The following is a 22,124-nucleotide window of genomic DNA, read 5'->3' as shown; positions in this document are numbered from 1 at the left end:
GCGTCAACCAGCACTTTTTTTCTAAATAAACATCTAAGCAGTGATTCTAATACGTGCCAGTTTCATGTAAATCGGGCACAGAGTTCACAGTCGGAATTCCACTAACTTTGAAAGCACTAGCACACAAAAAAGAGGCTAGTGGTTCATGTCTTGTCATCATACAGTAACCTTGATCTTAAGCAGTACAGCCGCACGATGCAAACATGGCAAGAGATGAGGAAGGAATGGAGGGGGTTTTACCACTTAAGAATAAGCCAGCAACACTACTCTACAAGTTAAGGACAGTAATTTGGAATAACCAATTACATAAATAAATAGAAACATAATGCAGTCATTTGTTGGAAGTTTGTCAGAAAAAGTATTAACTTTTTTATGCGTAAAGAATGGCCCTTGGAGCCATGACCAGACAAACAGAAAATACAGTCTTTAATATATAATTTAAAAAGATAACCATTTGACACAATGTTTAGCCATGTGTTTTACTTCTATTTTTCACCAATCACAGAATCCAATTAAGCAATTGGCCCCACTCTTTCCTTCTCTCTCTGTCTATCCCTCAGTTGTGCTGTCTCTCCCAAAATAAATAAAATAAACTTAAAAAAACTAAAAAAAACATTCTCAATAGCTGAAATAATATTCTATTATATCCATATATCATACCCTATTTAAATGTGTGTGTACTTAGGGGCACCGTGATGGCTCAGTCGGTTAAGCATCAGACTCTTGATTTCAGCTCAGGTCATGATCTCAGTGTCCTGAGATCAAGCACCATGTCAGGCTCCACACTGAGTGTGAAGCTGATTTAGGATTCTCTCTCCCTCTCCCTCTCCCTCTCCCTCTCCCTCTCCCTCTCCCTCTCCCCTCCATCCCCACACCCCTTGTGTGCTCTCTCTCTCTCTCTCAAAAAAATTGTGTACTTAATTTTTGTTCCCTTTTTTAAATTTTAAAATATGCCTGCAAATAAACCACTGTCAGCCTAGATTTACCACATTTTAAAATGCCCTTCACATTTCTTTGTAAAAGAATTGCACAGAATTTCTAGTTCATTCAGTAGAATATGGAAGTCCAACATTGAGGGGCACCTGGGTGGTTCAGTCAGTTAAGCATCTGACTCCTGATTTCGGCTCAGGTTATGATCTCGTGGTTCATGGGTTCGAGCTCTGAATTGGTCTCAGCACAACAGAATGGAGGCTGCTTGGGATTCTCTTTCTCTGTCCCTCCCCTGTGTGCTCACATGTGCTCTGTCTCTCTCTCTGGCAAAAATAAATAAGTAAACTTAAAAAAAAAAAAAGGCCAGCATTGAGTATTAACAACAAAAAAAAAACTTGCTAATCTATACTTCAAAAAATATTTTTAATTTACATTTCTCTGACTACTCATAGTATTGGATTTTTTTTTGAGAGAGAGAGAGACAGAGACAGAGAGAGCATGAGTGTGGGAGGGGCAGAGAGAGGGGGAGACACAGAACCTGAAGCAAGCTCCAGGCTGTGAGCTACCAGCACAGAGCCTAACACAGGGCTCGAACTCATGAACTGCAAGATCATGACCTGAGCCAAAGTCAGATGCTTAACTGACTGAGCCATCCAGGTGCCCCACAGCATTGGCTATTTTTAAAATTGTTTATTGGCTACTTGCATTTTTTCAATTCTGGTTCCAGACTTCATCTTATAAAAAACAAACAAACAAACAAACAAACAAAAAACTGGATACTTATTTTTGGAGGAGGCTGTATTGCTTTTGTTCATATAAATTATTTGCCATCTAGAAATCAGTTAAAGACCTATATTTTGTTTACTATTATACACTTTATTTATTTATTTTTTTTTTAAACTGAATTCTTTTTTTTTTTTTTTTTTAATTTTTTTTTTTTTTTCAACGTTTATTTTTGGGACAGAGAGAGACAGAGCATGAACGGGGGAGGGACAGAGAGAGAGGGAGACACAGAATCGGAAACAGGCTCCAGGCTCCGAGCCATCAGCCCAGAGCCCGACGCGGGGCTCGAACTCACGGACCGTGAGATCGTGACCTGGCTGAAGTCGGACGCTTAACCGACTGCGCCACCCAGGCGCCCCTACTATTATACACTTTAATACTTGGGAATATTTGTGCGTAATGATAGGAGAATTAAGTATTTTTTCTCAGTCACTTTTATTTGCCACACTGTTCATTGAATAAGCTGCCTACTCCCACCAAGGAGATGTCCCCATGGCAAAGGCCACTAAAATCATCCTCAAATCTTGTTCTCCTTTATTCTTCAGGAGCAGAACTTCTGATCCATAGCTGGACACATGGTCATGTGGAATGCAAACCATGTTGCCCATCTTCCAGCTGTGAGGGAAGAGCAGGCCCTTTCTCTGCCTCTGTCCAAGGACATCTGGAGGCTGCAGTCCCAAACTGAGGAAGCAAACTGGATTACCTCCCACAAAGATAAAACATTGGAGGGGTCTGCTATACTCTGTCTTCTCTCTTATATGGCAGGGAGAAGCTAGGTTTGTGACTTATAGAGTAAGTCATTTTCCAGCCCTTTGTGCAGATGGGAGAGGTGTGGACCACCTCCTTTGGAGTTATGGTCCAACAGCACTTAGAGGCAGCTGTCCTGGCAGTGGGAAAACAGGTGTGGGAAGGAGAGCTTATCTGAAAGCCAGCTGCTCCCTACTTCGTCAGGTCTGTCCAGACATGCACGTATGCGCGCACACAGAGCAGAAAGTAGGCCAAAAAGAAAACCATTTACAGAAAGCTGACCATGAATTTTTTAAGTAAAAATGGAAAAGACTGTACAGAGAAGATATTTCTCTGATGATAATGTTCAATGGTTGTACATTTTCTAGGCTGTTAAGTAACTGAACGCTATTTTGTGACCTGAGAAGAGGGTGGGAGTGGCATCTGGGTAAATAACGAGAGGACCCATAGAGAATGCATCCAAAATATTATTGTACCATTAGGGCAGGAAATAATTTCCCTTATTTAAGAATGATTAAACCAAATAACAAAAAGGAAAACAAAATGATGGTCAAATAAAGATTAGAGTAAAAAAAAAGGAAGGAAACCTTATCACAAAATGTCACTTAAGTAGGAAAGAAAAGAACAAGTAATACAGAAAATACAAGGATTTTGTGGTTTTGGGTTGCTCTCTGTGTACACAGCTTTACAAATAGGTTATATCTCAAAACTTAATTTGCAATTTGGTATGCTCATGGAAATACTGTTATAAATAGTTAGATTCCCTAGCCAGCCCTCCAAAATATTGGAGTTTTGGGTAATGAAAACGCGAGGAAGAAGCCTCACAGTGGATATATTCCAGAGAAGTAGGGAGCTATTGGAAGAAGCAATATCAGGTCAGAAGAACATTGTATCACACAAGGTCGGTGGCATCAGGCCAGAGTGGGCATCTGTGTTTATGTCTGCATATTTGTGTATGAGATCATGTGTTGCTGAGGACAAAGAAGGGGTAAATCCAAAACAAAACAAAACACAAAAACGTTGCATTTGGATTTGTAAACTTGGGTTTGTATACAATGAGGGCATCTGATAGTCATTTCATTAACTGTTAGCTATTAATACAACAGAAAATACATACAGTGACATCAACCAATAGATACAGTAAAACTCCAGTACAGGGTTCTGAAACATAGGATTTTTACAAATTGTATTACACATCTTCCATGAATGAATAGAGGATACATGTAAGACCCATTGCTAGGTATTGCCAGTAGGAAAATGAAGGTGACATTGTCCCTCTCATCAAATGGCTTACGATAAGGCTTCAGAAATTAAAAGACTAATGGCTTCACATTTCTGCAGTGTAATTAATAATTTGTTTTTCAAACAAAATCTGTTTGCTCATATAAATTGTGTCCTGCTAACAAATTTAAATTTCCATTCTAAACTCAAAAACAGAGAAAATATCTTCCTCCTGTTTTGGGGTGAAGTCCCCACCAGAATACCTGATAGGTGCTCAGAATTACCATGGCTACTATATCTCTGGGTTCTCTTATCACTGCTTCCTTCCCAGAAAGCATTCCTATAAATCATGCCGGACACTCACCACAGACCGACCCTCGCACTAATCTCCTTAGATGAGGTCTCTCTGGGAGGTAGCGATATTTGCATCCAAATATACTGAGGTTTGAAGTGTGGTCTCCAAAGAACCGGAGCTGGCGGTATCTTTCCCCACATCGGTAACAAAAATTAGTGTTACATTGTGAGCAGGTCATATGGTCACATCCTTCAGTTCTCTGGATGTGGATCTGTATCGGTGACAGAGGAAAAGACAAAGAAACGTTATTACAATTTTTTTAAAAGTAAAATCTGGCAAATGTTATTGAGTGACACAAGTTTCACCAAAACAAAAGCCTTACATAGAATTTGTGAGGCTGTCAGTTTACTTATAATGACACTCTCCAAGACTATTTGTATCAAATATTTTAACATGCATAAATCTCAACTAGATTTCAGGTACTCAAGCTGTTGGCTTATTTTGACCAACATATAAACACACACATCCCCCCAAAAACTTACTTATCTTTCTATACATACACCTAATTCAATGGTTAGGAGGCGATTTAAAATGCTGTGAAAGTGTATTTTATTTGTGCTGTGATCAGCAAGAATGAGGTGACTTGAGGAATAAGAAGAGATAAAGAATATTCCTTAAGAGAAAGGATTATGTAGAAATTATGCATAAATATCAAGGAACAGACTTTTTTTTTTAAGATGTCATTTTAAAGTAATCTCTATACCCAACACGGGGCTTCAACTCACAACCCTGAGATCGAGAGTCACATGCTCTATCAACTGAGCCAGCCAGGCACCCCAAGCCCCTTTCTTTGAGGAAGGAAATGATAGCAGCTGTAAGTGTATTCACAATACCCTTTCAGTTTCCAACTCTAATGTCATTTGCAAGTACCTTTACAGGACTGTTTATACAACGCCATCTGTAAAACTAAGCATCTTCCTCTATTGTTGCAGTCAAGTTACATGTAAATACAGCTTAACCCATAATGTAACAGTGTAGAGTCACTGTCTGAAACACTGAGGCCATGTTACAATAAAGATATTATTTCTTGAGATATAATTGGATACTTGGCTCAGAATCCTTGTGGACACTGCATACAATTGGAGCCATCTTTCATTCAAGTATATGCACCCTTTGTTAGGTGAAAAACCATGAAAAAGAACTTAACATTATTTCATTAAAAAAAGAAAAAGATTTGGTTACACAGTCCAACTCTTATATGATTAAAACGGGATCACCAGAAAGTCTTCCCATTTCACTATCGAGTAGGCATTTACTACATCCAAGTTGCATACCACTTGTTCTCATTTATTTATATTATTTATATTTATATACAAGTTCTTTGCTTAGAAAATTTATTTAAAATGTCCCCAATACCATTCTGACTATTGTAAATTTCTATCCATGACTTTGCTTTGGAACGGTTGTGTCAGTGAGTGTTTTAATACAACCGGGAACTTCACAACTAACGTGAGTGAAACCCACCATTGGCCACTTGACTTTTCAGTGAAGCTATAGCCACAGTCCCACAACTTTATACATTTTTTAAAAAGTTTTTATTTATTTGTTTATTTTGACAGAGAGAGACAAAGAGAGAGCAGGGGAGGGGCAGAGAGAGAGAGAGAGAGAATCCCAAGCCAGCTCCCTGCTGACAGCATAGAACCCGATGTTGGCCTCAAACCCACAAACCGTGAGATCATGACCTGAACTGAAATCAAGTGTCAGCTGCTTAACCAACTGAGCCACCCAGGCACCCTTACACATTTTTTTTTTTTTAAGTAAACTCTACATTCAACATGGGGCTTAAACTCACAACCCTGAGATCAAGAGTTGTTCTATAGACTTAGCCAGCCAGGTTCCCCAACTTTACACATTTCATTTGAAATCCTCCTCTCCTTCCCTTGATGCACAAGGTACGTCCCTGAACTTCTGTATTAGTGCAGTTATATTTATATTATTCAAAAACTTCTCAATGGTTATGGAAATGAGAAAAAAAAAATCACCCAGGTAAAAGGGAAGATATTTAATGTGAAAATAGAAACTAGGAAGTTGGGAGACAGGGGTGCCTGGGTGGTACAGTCAGCTAAGTGTCCAACTCTTGATTTTGGCTCAGGTCATGACCCCAGGGTCACGGGATCAAGCCCCATGTCAGGCTCTGCACTAAGCGTGGACCCTGCTTGGGATTATCTCTTCTCTTTCTCTCTTTCTCCCACACTGCCCCTCCCCCTCCCACCCCAGCTTGTACACACGCTCTCTCTCTCAAAATATTTTTTTTTAAAGGGAAAATTTTGGAGATAAAGAAATTTACAAAATATAACCTTATTCTGCAGTTTTTGAAATTAAAATTTTTTAAGTTTTTGAAGTTGCTAGCTCCAAATTATATGTAGTCTTTCAGTTTTATTGATTAAATAACTAAAATTTTTAACTTCAATTTTAAAGAACAATATGAATTTTTAGAAGGACCTCCAGGTGCTTTCAAAATAACAACAGATAGAAATCATAGTAATGGTGAAACTTTCATTTGAGCAATACACATATTCGTGAACCCATCCTCTATCCATCTATCCATCCATCCATCTACATCCCTACCTACCTACCATCTGTTATCCACCTATTTACCTTTCTACCTACTGGAGTCTGTAGGTGATGATGACCATTTTGAAGAAGTAATAACTACATGGGGGGCAGTATCCTACAGGCAGCACAATGACTACCCCCCAGCAGGCACTTAACAAATGAGAACAAATGAGAACGAAGAAAGAAAAGTCTACTCAGTGGCTGGTAAGACCTTGGGGATTGAAAATCAGCAGGCTGTGGGGCACCTGGGTGGGCACCAAGTGGGTGACACTTGGTTTTGGCTCAGGTCATGATCTCATGGTTTCGTGAGTTTGAGCCCATAGGGCTCTACGCTGGCAGCACGGAGCCTACTTGAGATTCTCTCTCTCCCCTCTCTCTCTCTCTCTCTCTCTCTACCCCTCCTCCACTCACGCTGTCTATGTCTCTCTCAAAATAAATAAACTTAAAAAACAAACAAACAAACAAACATTAGGTGGATTATAGGTTAAATGTCCATTCCCCCCTGCCCCCCCAGTAGCTGATCCTTGGCAGGTAAAACCTAGGCTCATTAGGGAGGTTGGAAAAACCTGGGCTTTGACCCCAAGAAGCCCTGTGTTTGAATTCTGGCTCCACAAACTCTATAAAAAGAGGTTACTTCTTGCTTCAATTTAGGTAATATTACTTACATGAGAATAAAAGTGTGATAATATATATATATGGTGCCTAACCCATTGGCACATACTGAGTCAGATCAATAATACTGATTCCATCTACCCCTTCCCCTTTGCCCACCTAAAAATGTGAGAAATCAAATACCTGCTCAAAGTAACTGCACACCTCCTGATTGTCAGGTGGTTCCCTTTTTTATATTTTCATATAGGTGATCCTTAGGTTGATGCTAAACTAGATAGGCAAGGGCTAGCTTGTGGCCAAATGCATATGAGCATCTCTGGTCAAGAGTTACTAAACAAACCAACAGAATTTGTTATTCGTCAATAGAAGCAAAACTTGCTTTTCCTATTGACCACTTCATCTTTTTAAATTATATTAATTCTTTTTCTTTTTTTCCTCCCTGCAGTAAAAAATCTGTCTATAACTTTTGACTCCCCCCAAATTTAACTACTAATAGTGTACTGTCAACCAGAAGCCTTATCAATAACATAGTTGATTACTACATATTTTATGTGTTATATGTATTAGCATACTGTATGCTTACAATGAAGTAAGCTACAGAGGAGAAATGTTATTAAGAAAATCGTAAGGAAGAGAAAATATATTTACAGTGAATCTGCACAGTTCAAATCTATGTTGTTCAAGAGCCCACTGCACAAATTAGCTACAAGGCCCAAGAAGGAACTTGTACGGGTGAGGGTCTCTGAGGCTCGGCTCTTTAGCTTCCTGATTATTTCTCCCTGGGTCCAGTGCTTCCCCTCTGCTGTGCTTGTTTCTGTGAACGATTCTGAAGAACAATTCCTGTGACCACAGCCATTTAATAGTAGATGGCATGAAGGAATAATATAGGCCAAAGGCCTTAGTGGCCCCTTGAACTATTCCTGATCTTGCTTTAAAGCACCTAAGCACTAGGAGAAGACATGTTCAGAGACAACTGCTGAGCACCCAAAATAAAGGTTATTTCATTGTATCCTCGACTTGTTGACTGTATATTGTATTTGATCTTTAAGCGGGGATAATAAAGCTTAACAAATTTCCTGATCACAGGGCATGGTGCTGTATGCGACCTCTAAAGGGAAAAGGACTGATATTTGTTTAGAGCCCATTATGTGCCGGGCATTGTACACAGATTAGCACCTTAAAGCCTCATAACCACACCATGAGACTGGCATTCTTATTCATAACCTGAGCTCAGAAATGTAGTCTGCATGAGTGAATGGAGAAAGGATTTTGATTCATGTCTGTTTCTTTATTATGCTAACTAGCCTCTTATTATAAACTTAAAGATAAAACCAGGGGGTCAACAGTATCCTTTGCTAAGTGACAGCACAATCTCCGTGCTAGTCAAACAAACATGTCTGCTCTCACGCATGAGGCCTATCTTGAGTCTCACTGCTTGCTTTAGCTGCTCTCTGGACCAATTTACATTCTTTCTGTAACACAATCTCAAAACTATTTCTGACAGGAAACATGTACTAATAAGTGAAACTTGTCACTGACAGTTCATCTGGCTCCAAATTTCACATACAATTGTCGCTACTTTATATTTGCTTGTAACACTGCTTCACTGGGTTCTAAAAATCTTTATGTTGCATATTTATTGTTTAATTTAAATGACAAAGACTAATTTCTAGTTTCTTTTAACAGTCTTTCCTTCTTTCTTTCTTTTTTCTTTTTTTAAAGATTTTATTTTTAAGTAATCTCTACACCCAACACGGGCCTCGAACTCCCAGCCCCAAGATCAAGAGTCACGTGCTGTACCTACTGAGCCAGTCAGGCGCCCCTTTCCTTAATTCTAAAATAGTATTCTGAGCACAGCAGACAACTAAAATACTGTTAGCCCAATAATCTTTCTGCACAGGAAGTGATATAATTCTAAACTCCATAGTAACCTTGTACATTGCAGGATTATACAGTTCTATAGATTAATTTGAATATCTTACACAAGACAGGCAATGATTTAATCACGAAAAAGTAGTTTCATAATTTACCTCAAGTACACAGTGTTTCCTTTATTACTAGTGATAGTGCAACTATCTCTTGATTATATATAATTTATAATTTGATAATTACAGAGAAATGAACTGACACAATGCAAATTAATGTGCAATAGGAGACACTACTTTTCACATTTGACAAGCGAGTTGTAATTTTGAACTCCAAACACACAGGGGATAATAAATTTTATATGCTAAATGAGTTCCCTGAGTGTATCTTTAAAGGTCACACTTTGTCAATTCCATCTTTGTTTTTAGAACATAAAGCCTTAAAACATAGCTTTAAATTATATTTACTTAAAGGCCACTTTATTCTTCAATGCAGCTGTTTTTACTTGGTATAATTGCTTCAAAACATTCATCAGTTTAGCTCTGCTACAAAACAAACTAATTTAGCATCAAAATTCTGGTTTTGCTTAAGAGACAGAGACAGAATATGACAGACAAAATACTACTAAGCCATGAGATTAAACTGACCACTCATAAATAAATCACAACTATCATTGGATTTGTTACTACTCAAAGGGTTTCTTCTCTCCATCTGTAATAAATAAGAGTGGCTAATACTTAAAAAGTTGAAAATTTAAACACTAAATGTTGCTTAGACCTCTGTACACTTAAAAGTCATGAAATGAAATGTTCAGAATATGCCAGATATTTCTTCTGAAAAGAGCTTGATATTAAGTCCACTTTATAGTTAGAAATGACAATGTGGACCCTTTTTGAGTCTATGACATTCTTCATAGGACATATTAACACCTGTAATAAGATATTAATCATAAAACCATATATATATATACATATATATACATACATATATATGTATATATATATATATACACATATATATATACATACATATATTAGTATCTGCTGTCCTCAAGTTGTTTACATTTTGTTTAATAAAATGTCCACAAAGTACCTGAAAAATAGAAGTAGAATTCAGCTACTAATTTTTATACAGATTCTACTTAAATCATAAGGTGAAAGAATAACAATAAATGAACTGCTAAATATAATTTTTAAAAAAATGTTTATTTATTTTTGACAGAGAGAGAGAGATAGAGCATGAGTGGAGGAGGGGCAGAGAGAGAGGGAGACAGAATCAGAAGCAGGCTCCAGGCTCCGAGCCGGCAGCACAGAGCCCAACGTGGGGCTCGAACTCACAGACTGCGAGATCATGACCTGAGCCGAAGTCAGACGCTCAACCGACTGAGCCACCCAGAAGCCCCAAGAACTGCCAAATATTGAACCCATTTTATAATAAAATCAGTACACATCTGCTCATAAGTATTTATCTCTATTTTCACCAAGAAATGAAGGCTTATTTTATTCCTAAAGCAGTAAGTGATGACTAAATTAACTGTTACATTATTATTGTCACCAATAAATAATTTACTCTATTTATGTTTAAAAGTATTTTTATATATGTGTTTGCCCTGATTGCGTTTGATATCTGGAACAATCAACTAGAAGCAATTATGAGGAAAGTTGAAAAAAATCCCCTAAGTGATGCTCAGTTCTTTACTTAGCTCACTGAACCAATTCTCCATAAAATAGGAAATTTAAAAAACCAAACATATACACAAAGCCTTCAAGGGTCTGTTAAAAATATTACAATTTTGAACCTAGAAATACTGTCCAACTATAAAATAAAAAATATATGAGGGCAAAAATAAAACAGTGCCAGAGATGCTAAGACTCTACCTTTTCTGTGGCCATCACTTAAGGAAGCACTTCATTAACTAAATGTGAAATTCAAGAAAATGCAATTTAAGAACATACAAAAAAATGGTGTAAGAACTCTCAGAGAGACAGCTGGAAAACAATCAGTTCAATGTAGAATAGGAAGTCAGTTGGTTTCAAGAACATCTTCAAAACATGACAATTTTTTGAATATACCAAGCAATAAAATTCCTGAGGAGCTATATATTAAATAATATGATAAACAAAGTGGGTATTTCTACTCTCAATAGAGGAAAAACAATGAGAACTTTCAGGAAAAACAAAACAAAAGGCATATTAGTTACAAATATGAGTTGCAACAAAATATGGCACAATTAAGTAATTGATAGGGAGCAAGGATGTTAGGGGCGTTTTTCCTAGAAGTTGTGAACTCGTAGAAAAGGAAATGTAATCCTAAATCCTCCTAAATCCATAATTATATGTTCTCGATTATGGAAATGCCCAGTTGGTTTTTAAATGTTAAAATCATCCTTTAGGAAAAACAGAAGTATTAAATATTACATTAGAATAGAATGTGAATGTTATTAACAATATAAAAACAGTTACAGCTTACAGAAAATGGGAAATAAGGAAGAAGCATAAAGAATTATAGGAGGGCTAGATCGTCATATATCATCTAACGTTGTTAGAATACTGAACAGAAGTTTGAGCACATCATTTAAAGGTAAAAGATAATCAAAAGAAGAACTAAAGTAATAACTATCAAAAACTTGGAGGAAAAAAATTGGAAGGAGAAGGAAAGGCATACATAAGTGAAATGAATTCTCATCTGTCATATCAAACTAAAAGTGTTCACCTCATTATGGTAGACTACATTGCAAAAAACAAATAAGACGTTGATTGCAAAATTATTTGTTGTTTCCTACTCTGTTAGCTTTTTAAAGCCAATATTCTGCCTGATAACTTTAGTTGTCCTCCAGTGCACTGGTTTGTTATAGAGAATTTGTTATAGAGAATTTCATATATATTTCAAGTTAAATCTTTTTTTTTCAATATGAAGTTTACTGTCATATTGGTTTCCATACAACACCCAGTGCTCATCCCAACAGGTGCCCTCCTCAATACCCATCACCCTCCCTCCCCTCCCTCCCACCCCCCATCAACCATCAGTTTGTTCTCAGTTTTTAAGAGTCTCTTATGTTTTGGCTCCCTCCCTCTCTAACCTTTTTTTTTTCTTCCCCTCCCCCATGGTCTTCTGGTAAGCTTCTCAGGATCCACATAAGAGTGAAATCATATGTTATGTCTTTCTCTGTATGACTTATTTCACTTAGCATAACACTCTCCAGTTCCATCCACGTTGCTACCAAAGGCCATATTTCATTCTTTCTCAAGTTAAATCTTATGATTGACTCATGATGACAAATTCTTTGAAGAAGAGTGTAGAATACTGCCCAACGTTTATTCCCCAGGGGGCAACTGTACTATAAATTAGCCCCTAGTTTTCTTCCCTCTTCTTTCCCATACTTTCCTTGACCCTGTGCCCCATGTTCTCAAAAATCTTCAGATGCCAGTTCTCCCCTCCTTCATTCATCTTCATCCCTTCCCCCAGTGACAGTACACCCCTTAGCCTGCCAATAGCTCAGGTGTCCTGAGACAATAGCCTCAGGTGTCTCTGTCCTGACAAATCCTTCCTGTAATTCTGCATGACCTTGTGGCCAGTGATTACCCCCATCCTTCCATTTCTCCAGGCTTCTTAAAAGAGAATACTCTATACTCACTGCTTTTCTTATTCACCTCTTAATCCTTCCTCAGTTGACTGCAACCCTATGTTACTGATACATCCAAATCAGTTGTCATTCTCAGAAAACATTCATTCATTCATTCATTCATTCACTTACTCAACAACTATATATTTGTTCACTGATAAAATCTGACATGGCTCCTGGACTTAAGGAGTTGGTTGTCTGAGGTGTAGACAGACATTAATCAATAGTACAAATAAACACTCATAAGCTATGACAAATGCTATGAGGGAAAGGGACAAGGTATAAAGAGAACACTTAATAGGAGGAGCTTGGTCTGGTCTAAGGGTCAGAAGAGACTTCTCCAAAAAAGTGACATTGATCTGAGCAGTGAAGGACAAGTAGCATCTCACCAGTTAAGAGGCCCCAGGGTTAGGGAATACATTCCCAGCACAGCATATTCTTGGCACCATATCCATGAAAGGAGAAGCCACCTATGCTAGTCCTGTCCCAGCATTTCTCACTCTACATTTTAAAACTCTTTTCTGTATCCTTCTACTCAAATGCTCTACTCTCCCAGTTAATAAGATCTCAAAGGGCCCTAGATCACATACATCTTCTTTGTTCTTTTCATTAAGGGGACTTGCACAGGTCCTATCAAATAGCATGTTCTCAATAAATATTTACTGAAAGAACAAATGAGTATTATCCATGACCCTCTAAATGCCAAATCTAATGAACATGTTTTTTATTCTTAACATATCTCTCAGTGGCATTTAGTTGGTTGATCACTACTTCCTTCTGATTTTTGATATAATCTTCCTTCAACACCACCTTTTTTCCAGGTTCTCCTCTTTTCTCTCTCTGGTTCCCATTTCTTCACTTATTCCTTAATTCTACCAATGACTCACCACTTTGCACATATTCTTTGGGGGATCTCTTCCATATACAAATGGTTCCAACTTCCCTCCAATGGATCTCATTTCTTCACTTCCACTGTGGACCTGACTTCTGAGCTATAGACTCATGTAACAACTGTTTGTTGGTCATATACACTTATATGCCTTACAGCCATTTCAAAGTCAAATAGGAAAACCAACTCATCATCATTCCATGGCCCCCATCCCAATGACAACAAAATAAAATGAGGTCAAGCTCCATTATTTTACCTCAATTCATGGTATTACCACCCATTTAGATACCCAAACTAAGGGGTGGTTATCCTTCCGAAGAGGTGGTTATCCTCTCTTTACATTGTTCATCCACATCTAATTCTCATGATCAGACAGTTTTAGCCCCACGATATTTGTCTAATCCTTTTCTTCTTCTCCAGCCTCTTGACCACTAGCTTAGCTCAGACTTTCATCATTTCCTCTAGATGTCTACAACTACCTTCATAGAATCAATGGCAACAAACCTAAAATATAAATCTGATAATACCATTTCCCTGCCTACAACTTTCCAGTTTGGAGGCCAAAATCCAAGTTTCTTAACATTGCATGTAAAGCCCAGACTTCTGTTTGTTTCTACAGCCCCACCTTTCACCACTTCCTTATGTGAACTTTACTCTCAGGGAACCACAAAGTGCTTGTGGTTCCTGCACACAGCAAACATTTCCATGCTCTGTGCCCTTGTACTTTTATTGTAATAATCTCACTCTTGGATAACATTTTCTCATGCCAAAATCCATCCAATAATCCTCAACAATCTAGCTCTCCCTGGATTCCCCAAGATGAATGAGATATTCCTTTTACCATGAACTTTCTTGTAATACTCTATGCAAAGCCCTACTGAAGTACAAGTGTTTGATCATTGTCAGTGTAATAATGCCTGTGTCTTCCCTTCTGTGAGTTTCATGAGAAAAAGGACCCAATTTTGCAGAGCACATAATGGGCTCTCATGAAAAGTCCTTATAAGGAGGAAAGAAAAATGGCATTTATTCATTCAATAATCTTCTATTTTGGCTGCAAAATATATCCACTATTTTACATAGTGATAATTAAAATGGAGCTATGGGGAAAAAATAAAGCATGTAAGGGCATATTACATATTGATATAGGGGAAGGTGATTGCTGGGAAGATGAATTTGGCTGAAAGACATGAAGGGAGAGAACTGACCATGCAGATAGCTGGGGAAAGTATGGAGAGCCTGAGAAGGGAACATGCTGATGGTTTTGAAGAAGAGCAAGGAAGGTGATGTGGTTGGAGGAGCTTGAATGAAGTAGAAGATAAGGCTAGAGGAATAATGGGGCAGAAGTGTGTCCAGAATGTGACAAGTCATATGGTTATTATCAGCATTTGTTCTGTGTGAGATGGGAGCCATGAAGAAGATATTTTATTGTTTGAGTGGGCACAATTTTGTTTTAATATAATTTATTGTCAAATTGACTAACATACAATGTGTAAAGTGTGCTCTTGGTTTTTGGGGTAGATTCCTTGGTTCATCACTTACAAACAACACCCTGTGCTCATCCCAACAAGTGTCCTCCTCAATGCCCATCACCCGTTTTCCCCTTTCCCCCACTCCCCCATCCACCTTCAGTTTGTTCTCTGTATTTAAAGGTCTGTTATGGTTTGCCTTGCTCCCTCTCTGTTTATGACTATTTTTTTCCCCTTCCCTTCCCCTATGGTCTTCTGTTAAGTTTCTCAAGATCCACATATGAGTGAAAACATATGACACCTGTCCTTCTCTGATTGACTTATTTCACTCAGTATAATATCTTTCAGTTCCATCCACGTTGCTGCAAATGGCATGATTTCATTCTTTCTCATTGCCAAGTAGTATTCCATTGTATATATAAACCACATCTCCTTTATCCATTTATCAGTTGATGGACATTTAGGCTCTAATTTGGCTATTGTTGAAAGCACTGCTATAAACATTGGGGTACATGTGCCTCTCTGCATCGGCACTCCTGTATCCCTTGGATAAATTTCCAGTAGCGTCATTGCTGGGTCGTAGGGCAGTTTTATTTTTAATTTTTTGAGGAACCTCCACACTGTTTTCCAGAGCAGTTGCACCAGTTTGCATTTCCACCAACAGTGCAAGAGGGTTCCCATTTCTCCACATCCCTGCCAGCATCTATCGTCTCCCGATTTGTTCATTTGAGCCACTCTGACCGGTGTGAGGTGGTATCTCAGTGTGGTTTTTGATTTGTATTTCCCTGATGATAAGTGACGTTTGAGCATCTTTTCATGTGTCTGTTGGCCATCTGGATGTCTCCTGTGGAAAAGCGTCTATTGAATGGGTGCATTTTGAGAGCCCCTGGAGTGCGTTTGTAGGGATGTGTGAAGTGCTAGAGAACTGCAGGATCATCTATAAGAGCCAACATTTATATTCACCAAATTCTTTCTTCAGCAACCACAGGACCACGCAGCTACAGCTCAGACATAAGAGCCCACAGACATAGCTTTTGAGCTAATTTTATGTGAACAGGAGCAAATTAATCATTTTCTCTGAATCAATACATTCTTGCCTACAGCACTGTATTATAGGATTTAAGAGAAAAAAATATTTGAAGGGAAACATCATGACAAGTAAATTCCCTTAATTCCAAATTCACAATAAATTATGAATGAACATAATTCACTTTCCCCTGCCTACTTTTTGGTCCAGTTACTTAACCTCATTCCAACAGTTTCTACATCTTGAAATGGTGGTAATTACCCTTTCCTCAGTACTTTTTTGGAGGTTTAAATGAAACAACAAATGTAACTTATATGCTACTGAGCCTATCATTTTATTATTACTGTGTAATATCTTAAAGTTTTCTCAAAAGGCATTTAACAATTAAGATCTGGACGGCACATTGAAATCTATCGTTTTAGTATCGTATCTGAGGATTTGATGAGACAATGTATGTCTAAAACTATAATGGAGACTGACATGTAGTAAATAATATATCTTAGTATTATTATTATTATTATAATTGTGCTAACACCACAAAGTATTATACCAAGGCATTTTTATGAATAAAATACAGATGTCATATGAGAATTCAGCACATCTTGTTAATAGTTTGGCTGGAGGGGCAGAGGGAGAGGGAGAGAAAGAAACATAAGCAGACTCCACACCCAGAGCAGAGCTCGATGTGGGGCTTGATCTCAGAACCATGAGATCATGACCTGAGCTGAGATGAAAAGTCAGATGCTTAACCAAATGAGCCACCCAGGTACCCTGGTACTTTTTTTTTTTTTTTTTTAAGAAAAGTGACTGTCCTGTTACCTAAAAATAGGAACTATGTTGACTCTGGAATAAAATAAATGACTTATTTACCCATTAATCAATGTACAATTTCCAATTAATCATCTCTATTCAATGTCTTATAAAGTGTCCTAAAGAGAGATGTGAGATTATTTATACAAGAAGAAAATTAAGGTGGTCACCTACAGGTAATCTAGTCACCTGTGACTAGATTTGTACCACATTACACAAATGTTTATTTAAATATTTGTCTTATCTGACATTAAGTGACAAGGTAATTTGGAGGAGGAATGTTTAAGGAATTCCCCTTCATTTTTCCAAATTAAAAAAAAAACTGACCATTTTGAGAAATACTGACACTAATTTTGCTTTAGAAAAGCCCAGTATGCTGAGCAACATTCAACTTGTATTTGAGGAAGGAAAAAAATGTAAGAGCCAAATCCTTAGAGGTTGTGTAGGAAAATAGAGATGGTTCAAATGGGTCCAGAAAGCTAAGATGTTATATTCCTTCAGTTCCCTTGTTAGATTTTACTTATTGTTAATCATGGACTATTACAAACATTTAAAAAATTAAAGTTAATAATGTAACAGACAATACATGGATTCACCACCTGCATTTAATTTTTTTTTTTTTAACGTTTATTTATTTTTGAGACAGAGAGAGACAGAGCATGAACAGGGGAGGGGCAGAGAGAGAGGGAGACACAGAATCTGAAACAGGCTCCAGGCTCTGAGCTGTCAGCACAGAGCCCGATGCGGGGCTCGAACTCACGGACCGCGAGATCGTGACCTGAGCCGAAGTCGGCCGCTTAACCGACTGAGCCACCCAGGCGCCCCACACCACCTGCATTTAATAATGTTAACATATTATAATATTTGCTTCAGAAATATTTTTGAAGAGATAACACTTCCTTTATACATACTGCTTTCTTTATACAATTGTTTAACTTTAACTTCCTGCTTGCTTTAAACTGGCCTGCCTCAAGTTATTGGATTAAAGGGTCTGAAGGTGTGTTCACCTCTATTTTGAAAGTACACGTGTTAAAACAATAGATACTCAGGGGTACCTGGGTGGTGCAAACCGTTGATTGTCCGACTCTTGGTTTTGACTCATGTCATAATCTCACGTTGTGAGTTTGAGTATCAGGTGAGTGTGAGCCTCAGGCTCTGTGCTTGGCAGTGTGGAGCCTTCTTGGGATTCTGTCTCTCTCCATATCTCTCTCCAGCTCCCTGTCTCTCTCTCTCTCTCTCTCTCTCTCTCTCTCAAAATAAATAAACTTAAAAAAACAAAGTATATTTCTTTTAATAAATATACTCAGAAGGCATTAATCTGGCCTTTGAAAAAATGGAATTTTAACAATTCAAAACTGCACAAAAGAAAAACATGATATGGCTAACAGTCAAAGTCTGGTTAAGATAAGTAGCACAAATTGACTAATATTAAACTGTTTTTGCAACAACCAGAGGATTGGATCATTAATCATTTTTGAAAAGTTCTCACATTCTTCAAGGCTTCACAACTGTTTTACCTTTAGTGAAGCTTATTAAAACATTAGACAATAATATTAGAGATTTCTAATGTTTCTTTTGAAATCTACAATGATTCATGCCTTTAGAAACATCCAGCTGGGCAGCGGGGGTTTTCCTATCACCTGACACGCATTTCTTAATGAATTAAATATTGATTTTAAAATTTCCTAAAATAAACAGACTATTTATTTTTATTTTAGAGAGAGAGAGAGTGCAAATGTGAGCAGGGGAGAGGGGCAGAGGGAGAGAAAGACAGAATCTCAAGCAGAGACCACACTCAGTGTGAAGCCCAATGCAGGGCTTGATCCCACGACCCTGGGATCATGACCTGAGCTGAAATCAAGAGTCAGACACTCAACTCACTGAGCCACCGAGGTGCCCCTAGACAGACTCTTTAAAAAGTATTTGTTCTACAATAAAATTGTATGCGGTAGCCACTTTCTGGAAAAAAGGAAACAATAAAATAGATAACTTTCTTTTTTGCTTTTAATTTAGAACCATTAAAGAACCATAATGAGTATATACACTAGAATAGTTTAAGTATTTTGAACTTTTATTTTAAGTTTAAAGTTTATTTATTTTGAGAGAGAGAGCCCACATGTGCATGCAAGTGGGGGAGGGGCAGAGAGAGAGGAAGAGAGAGAATCCCAAGCAGGCTCCACACTGACAGTGGGCCTCGAATGTGGGGCTTAAACACAAACTGTAAGTTTACAACCTGAGCTGAAATTAAGAGTCAGAGGCTCAACTGACTGCGCCACCCAGCACACCAAGTATTTTGAACTTTTAAATGAAAACTTAAAAAAACACTATTTGCACTTAAAAATGGTTAAGATGATAAATTTTGTTTTCACCACAGTATAAAGAAGCACCATTTGACTCAATATTGTTTCCAAAAAACTTCAGTACAATTTAAATCTAAAGTGTATATGTGAAATTGCTTATAAAATATGTTTATTCATTTGTTTTGTAGTGTATAATCTTATGTTTGTTAACTTTTGGGTGTGCATCTCACTTTTCATTTTCTTTGGATTAGCAATTCTTTTTCTTATTAACTCTTTTTGATATCTAATCTGTGCTGTAAGACATAGTCTCAAGATGAACTTTTACATGAAATTGAACAAATATTCTAATACTTCTAACAAAACTGAAATCCCCTACTTGCTTTAAAGTGAAACTAGGGGCGTCTGGTTGGCTCAGCTGGTTAAGCATCCGACTTCGGCTCAAGTCATGATCTCACGGCTTGGCTCATGAGTTCGAGCCCCATGTCGGGCTCTGTGCTGACAGCTCAGAGCCTAGAGTTGCTTTGGATTCTGTGTCTCCCTCTCTCTTGGCCCCTCCCTGACTCATGCTCTGTCTGTCTCTCTCTCAAAAATAAATAAACATTAAAAAAATAAACTTAAACTAAAAAGTATCATAAATTAGACTTAATTTTGTAGTAACTATGTTCACAAAAGACATTTTAAAATTACCATACATTTTCTATAGGCTAAGAATTTATATAAGACAGGAAATATGTTTTTAAGAAAAAAAAATAGTGTCTCAAGTAGAGAATTATAAATTAAGAAGCAATGAAATTCAAATAAAAATGGCTACGTAGGGATGCCTGGGTGGCTTAGTTAGTTGAGCATCTAACTCTTAATTTTGGCTCAGGTCATGATCCCAGGGTCGTAGGATCGTGCCCCACATTTGGCTCTGTGCTGAGCATGGAACCTGCTTAAAATTCTCTCTCCTCTTTCCCTCCCTTTTCCCTCTCCCCCGCTCATATGCTCTCACTCTCTGTCAAATAAAAAAAAGCTAAGTAAAGTTAATCTTATTATGCTGCTATTAACTTTTTATAAAAATGTCTTATAAATAGATAACTTCCAGAAATGTTTGCATATTTTCACCTCACCCTAAAAAAATCACATTATGAATAAACATCTTAATCACATATGGAAGAAAAATATTTTAGCACTAATTCTGTTTATCTGCCAAAATTCAATTATGAAAATAATTTTGATTTCTCAGCATAAGTCAGATCTCTTCATAATATTATACCACATATTAAACTGGTCTTTTCACTTGAGGAAATGGTAAAAACTCATGGGAGACATAACATTTATAAGCAAATAAAAGAGAGGTTGTTTTATTTGGAATGCTAAATAAAATTGCAAATTAATAGACTATCAAAACTTGTTTGGATGGGTACCTTTTACTAGAGCAAAATCATTTAAATTTTTTTTAATGTTTATTTTTGAGAGAGCGAGAGAGACAGAGTGTGAGTTGGAGGAGGGCAGTGAGAGAGGAAGACACAGAATCCAAAGCAGGCTTCAGGCTCCAACCTGTCAGCACAAAGCCCGATGCAAGGCTCAAACCCACGAACCGCAAGATCATGAATCTGAGCCAAAGTTGGATGCTTAACCAACCGAGCCATCCAGGCGCCCAAAAAGCAAAATCACTTAACACTTACAATATAAGCACAGAACTTCCTTGAAAAATTAGCAGCAGCAAGATTAGGGAGTTCAGAAGGGAGACTTTTTTTTATGTTCAAGTTTTTATTTAAATCTAGTTAGTTAACATATAGTGTAATATTAATTTCAGGAGTAGAATTTAGTGATTCATCACTTACATATACCACCCAGTGCTCAACACAAGCGCCCTCCTTAGTACCCATCACCCATTTAGTCTATCCCCCCTGCCCATCTCCCCGCCCATAACCATCAGTTTATTCTCTATATTTAAGTCTTTCTTATGGCTTGCCTCCTTTTTTTTTCTTTCACCAATGTTCATCTGTTTTGTTTCTTAAATTCCACAATAAATGAAACTAGATAGTATTTGTCTCATAAGAGAGACTTTTACATATATTAATGTAACATATGGTTAGGGAAAAATTACAAATCGATGGGTAGGAGGAGAATTATGTAATAAACCCTATTAGGTTAGATGATCTTAATTTGGAAAAAATTAGTGCAGGTATCCAACGCATAATAAACATCACAATAAGTTATGATTAAAGAGTTAAAATATATAGAAGTTAAATAGTTAAAAGAAAAGGAAGAAAATAGACTGGTTTATCAAACTTCTGGATGATAGATAACTTTCTAAGCTTAGGAGCAAAATATTTATAAAAGATACATAAATATATAAAATATGTGTGTAAAATATGCAAACATTAATATGAATGTAAATATAAATATGATGTGTGTTTTTATATCCATCCAAAAAGAAAAAGAATGATATATTTGGTCAAAAAAATTTTTTTAAATGCGTGCGCACACACACACACACACACACACACACACACACACATTAAGTAAAAAATGAAAATAAAAAAAGAAAGAAAACCATCATTGATATAAAAAGAGAGTAAAAGATGGCAGGAGAGAAAATATGCCAGAAAAGCAGTTATTATTTTCAAAGAGCTCATGTAATCTGATATAAAAAATATGCCCTGATCGATCCATGCAAATGGGCAAAGGATACACAGAAAACTCAAAAGCAGCATTACAAAATGAACATTACATGAATTTATATTCAATCTAAAAGCAAATAAGGAAATTCAAAATATAAGCATAAAATATTTTTAAACTATTAAAATAGCAAGTATTTAAAAATACTTGAAACGCTAATAAGAAATGCTTATATAGAAACAGGTCCTCAAGTTTTTTTCTGGTGAAATTATAAACTGTTTCAATCTTTTCAGAAAGCAAATTGGCAATATGTACCAAATGTTAAAAACATTG

General features: G+C 37.1%; 1 protein-coding gene across 1 annotated transcript in view; it reads right to left on the bottom strand.

Annotated features, from left to right (window-relative positions):
• RNF217 (ring finger protein 217) overlaps window positions 1-22,124 on the bottom strand; it is a 121,793-nt gene that overhangs the window by 4,325 nt on the left and 95,344 nt on the right. Inside the window, exon 4 of the mRNA XM_042939748.1 lies at window positions 4,046-4,247. Coding sequence (XP_042795682.1) covers window positions 4,046-4,247 — 202 coding nt within the window. The remainder of the gene's footprint in view (window positions 1-4,045; window positions 4,248-22,124) is intronic.

Source organism: Panthera leo, chromosome B2 (genome assembly GCF_018350215.1).
Source record: "Panthera leo isolate Ple1 chromosome B2, P.leo_Ple1_pat1.1, whole genome shotgun sequence".
Lineage (NCBI taxonomy): Eukaryota > Metazoa > Chordata > Mammalia > Carnivora > Felidae > Panthera > Panthera leo.
This window is presented reverse-complemented; position numbering and strand designations above follow the sequence as displayed.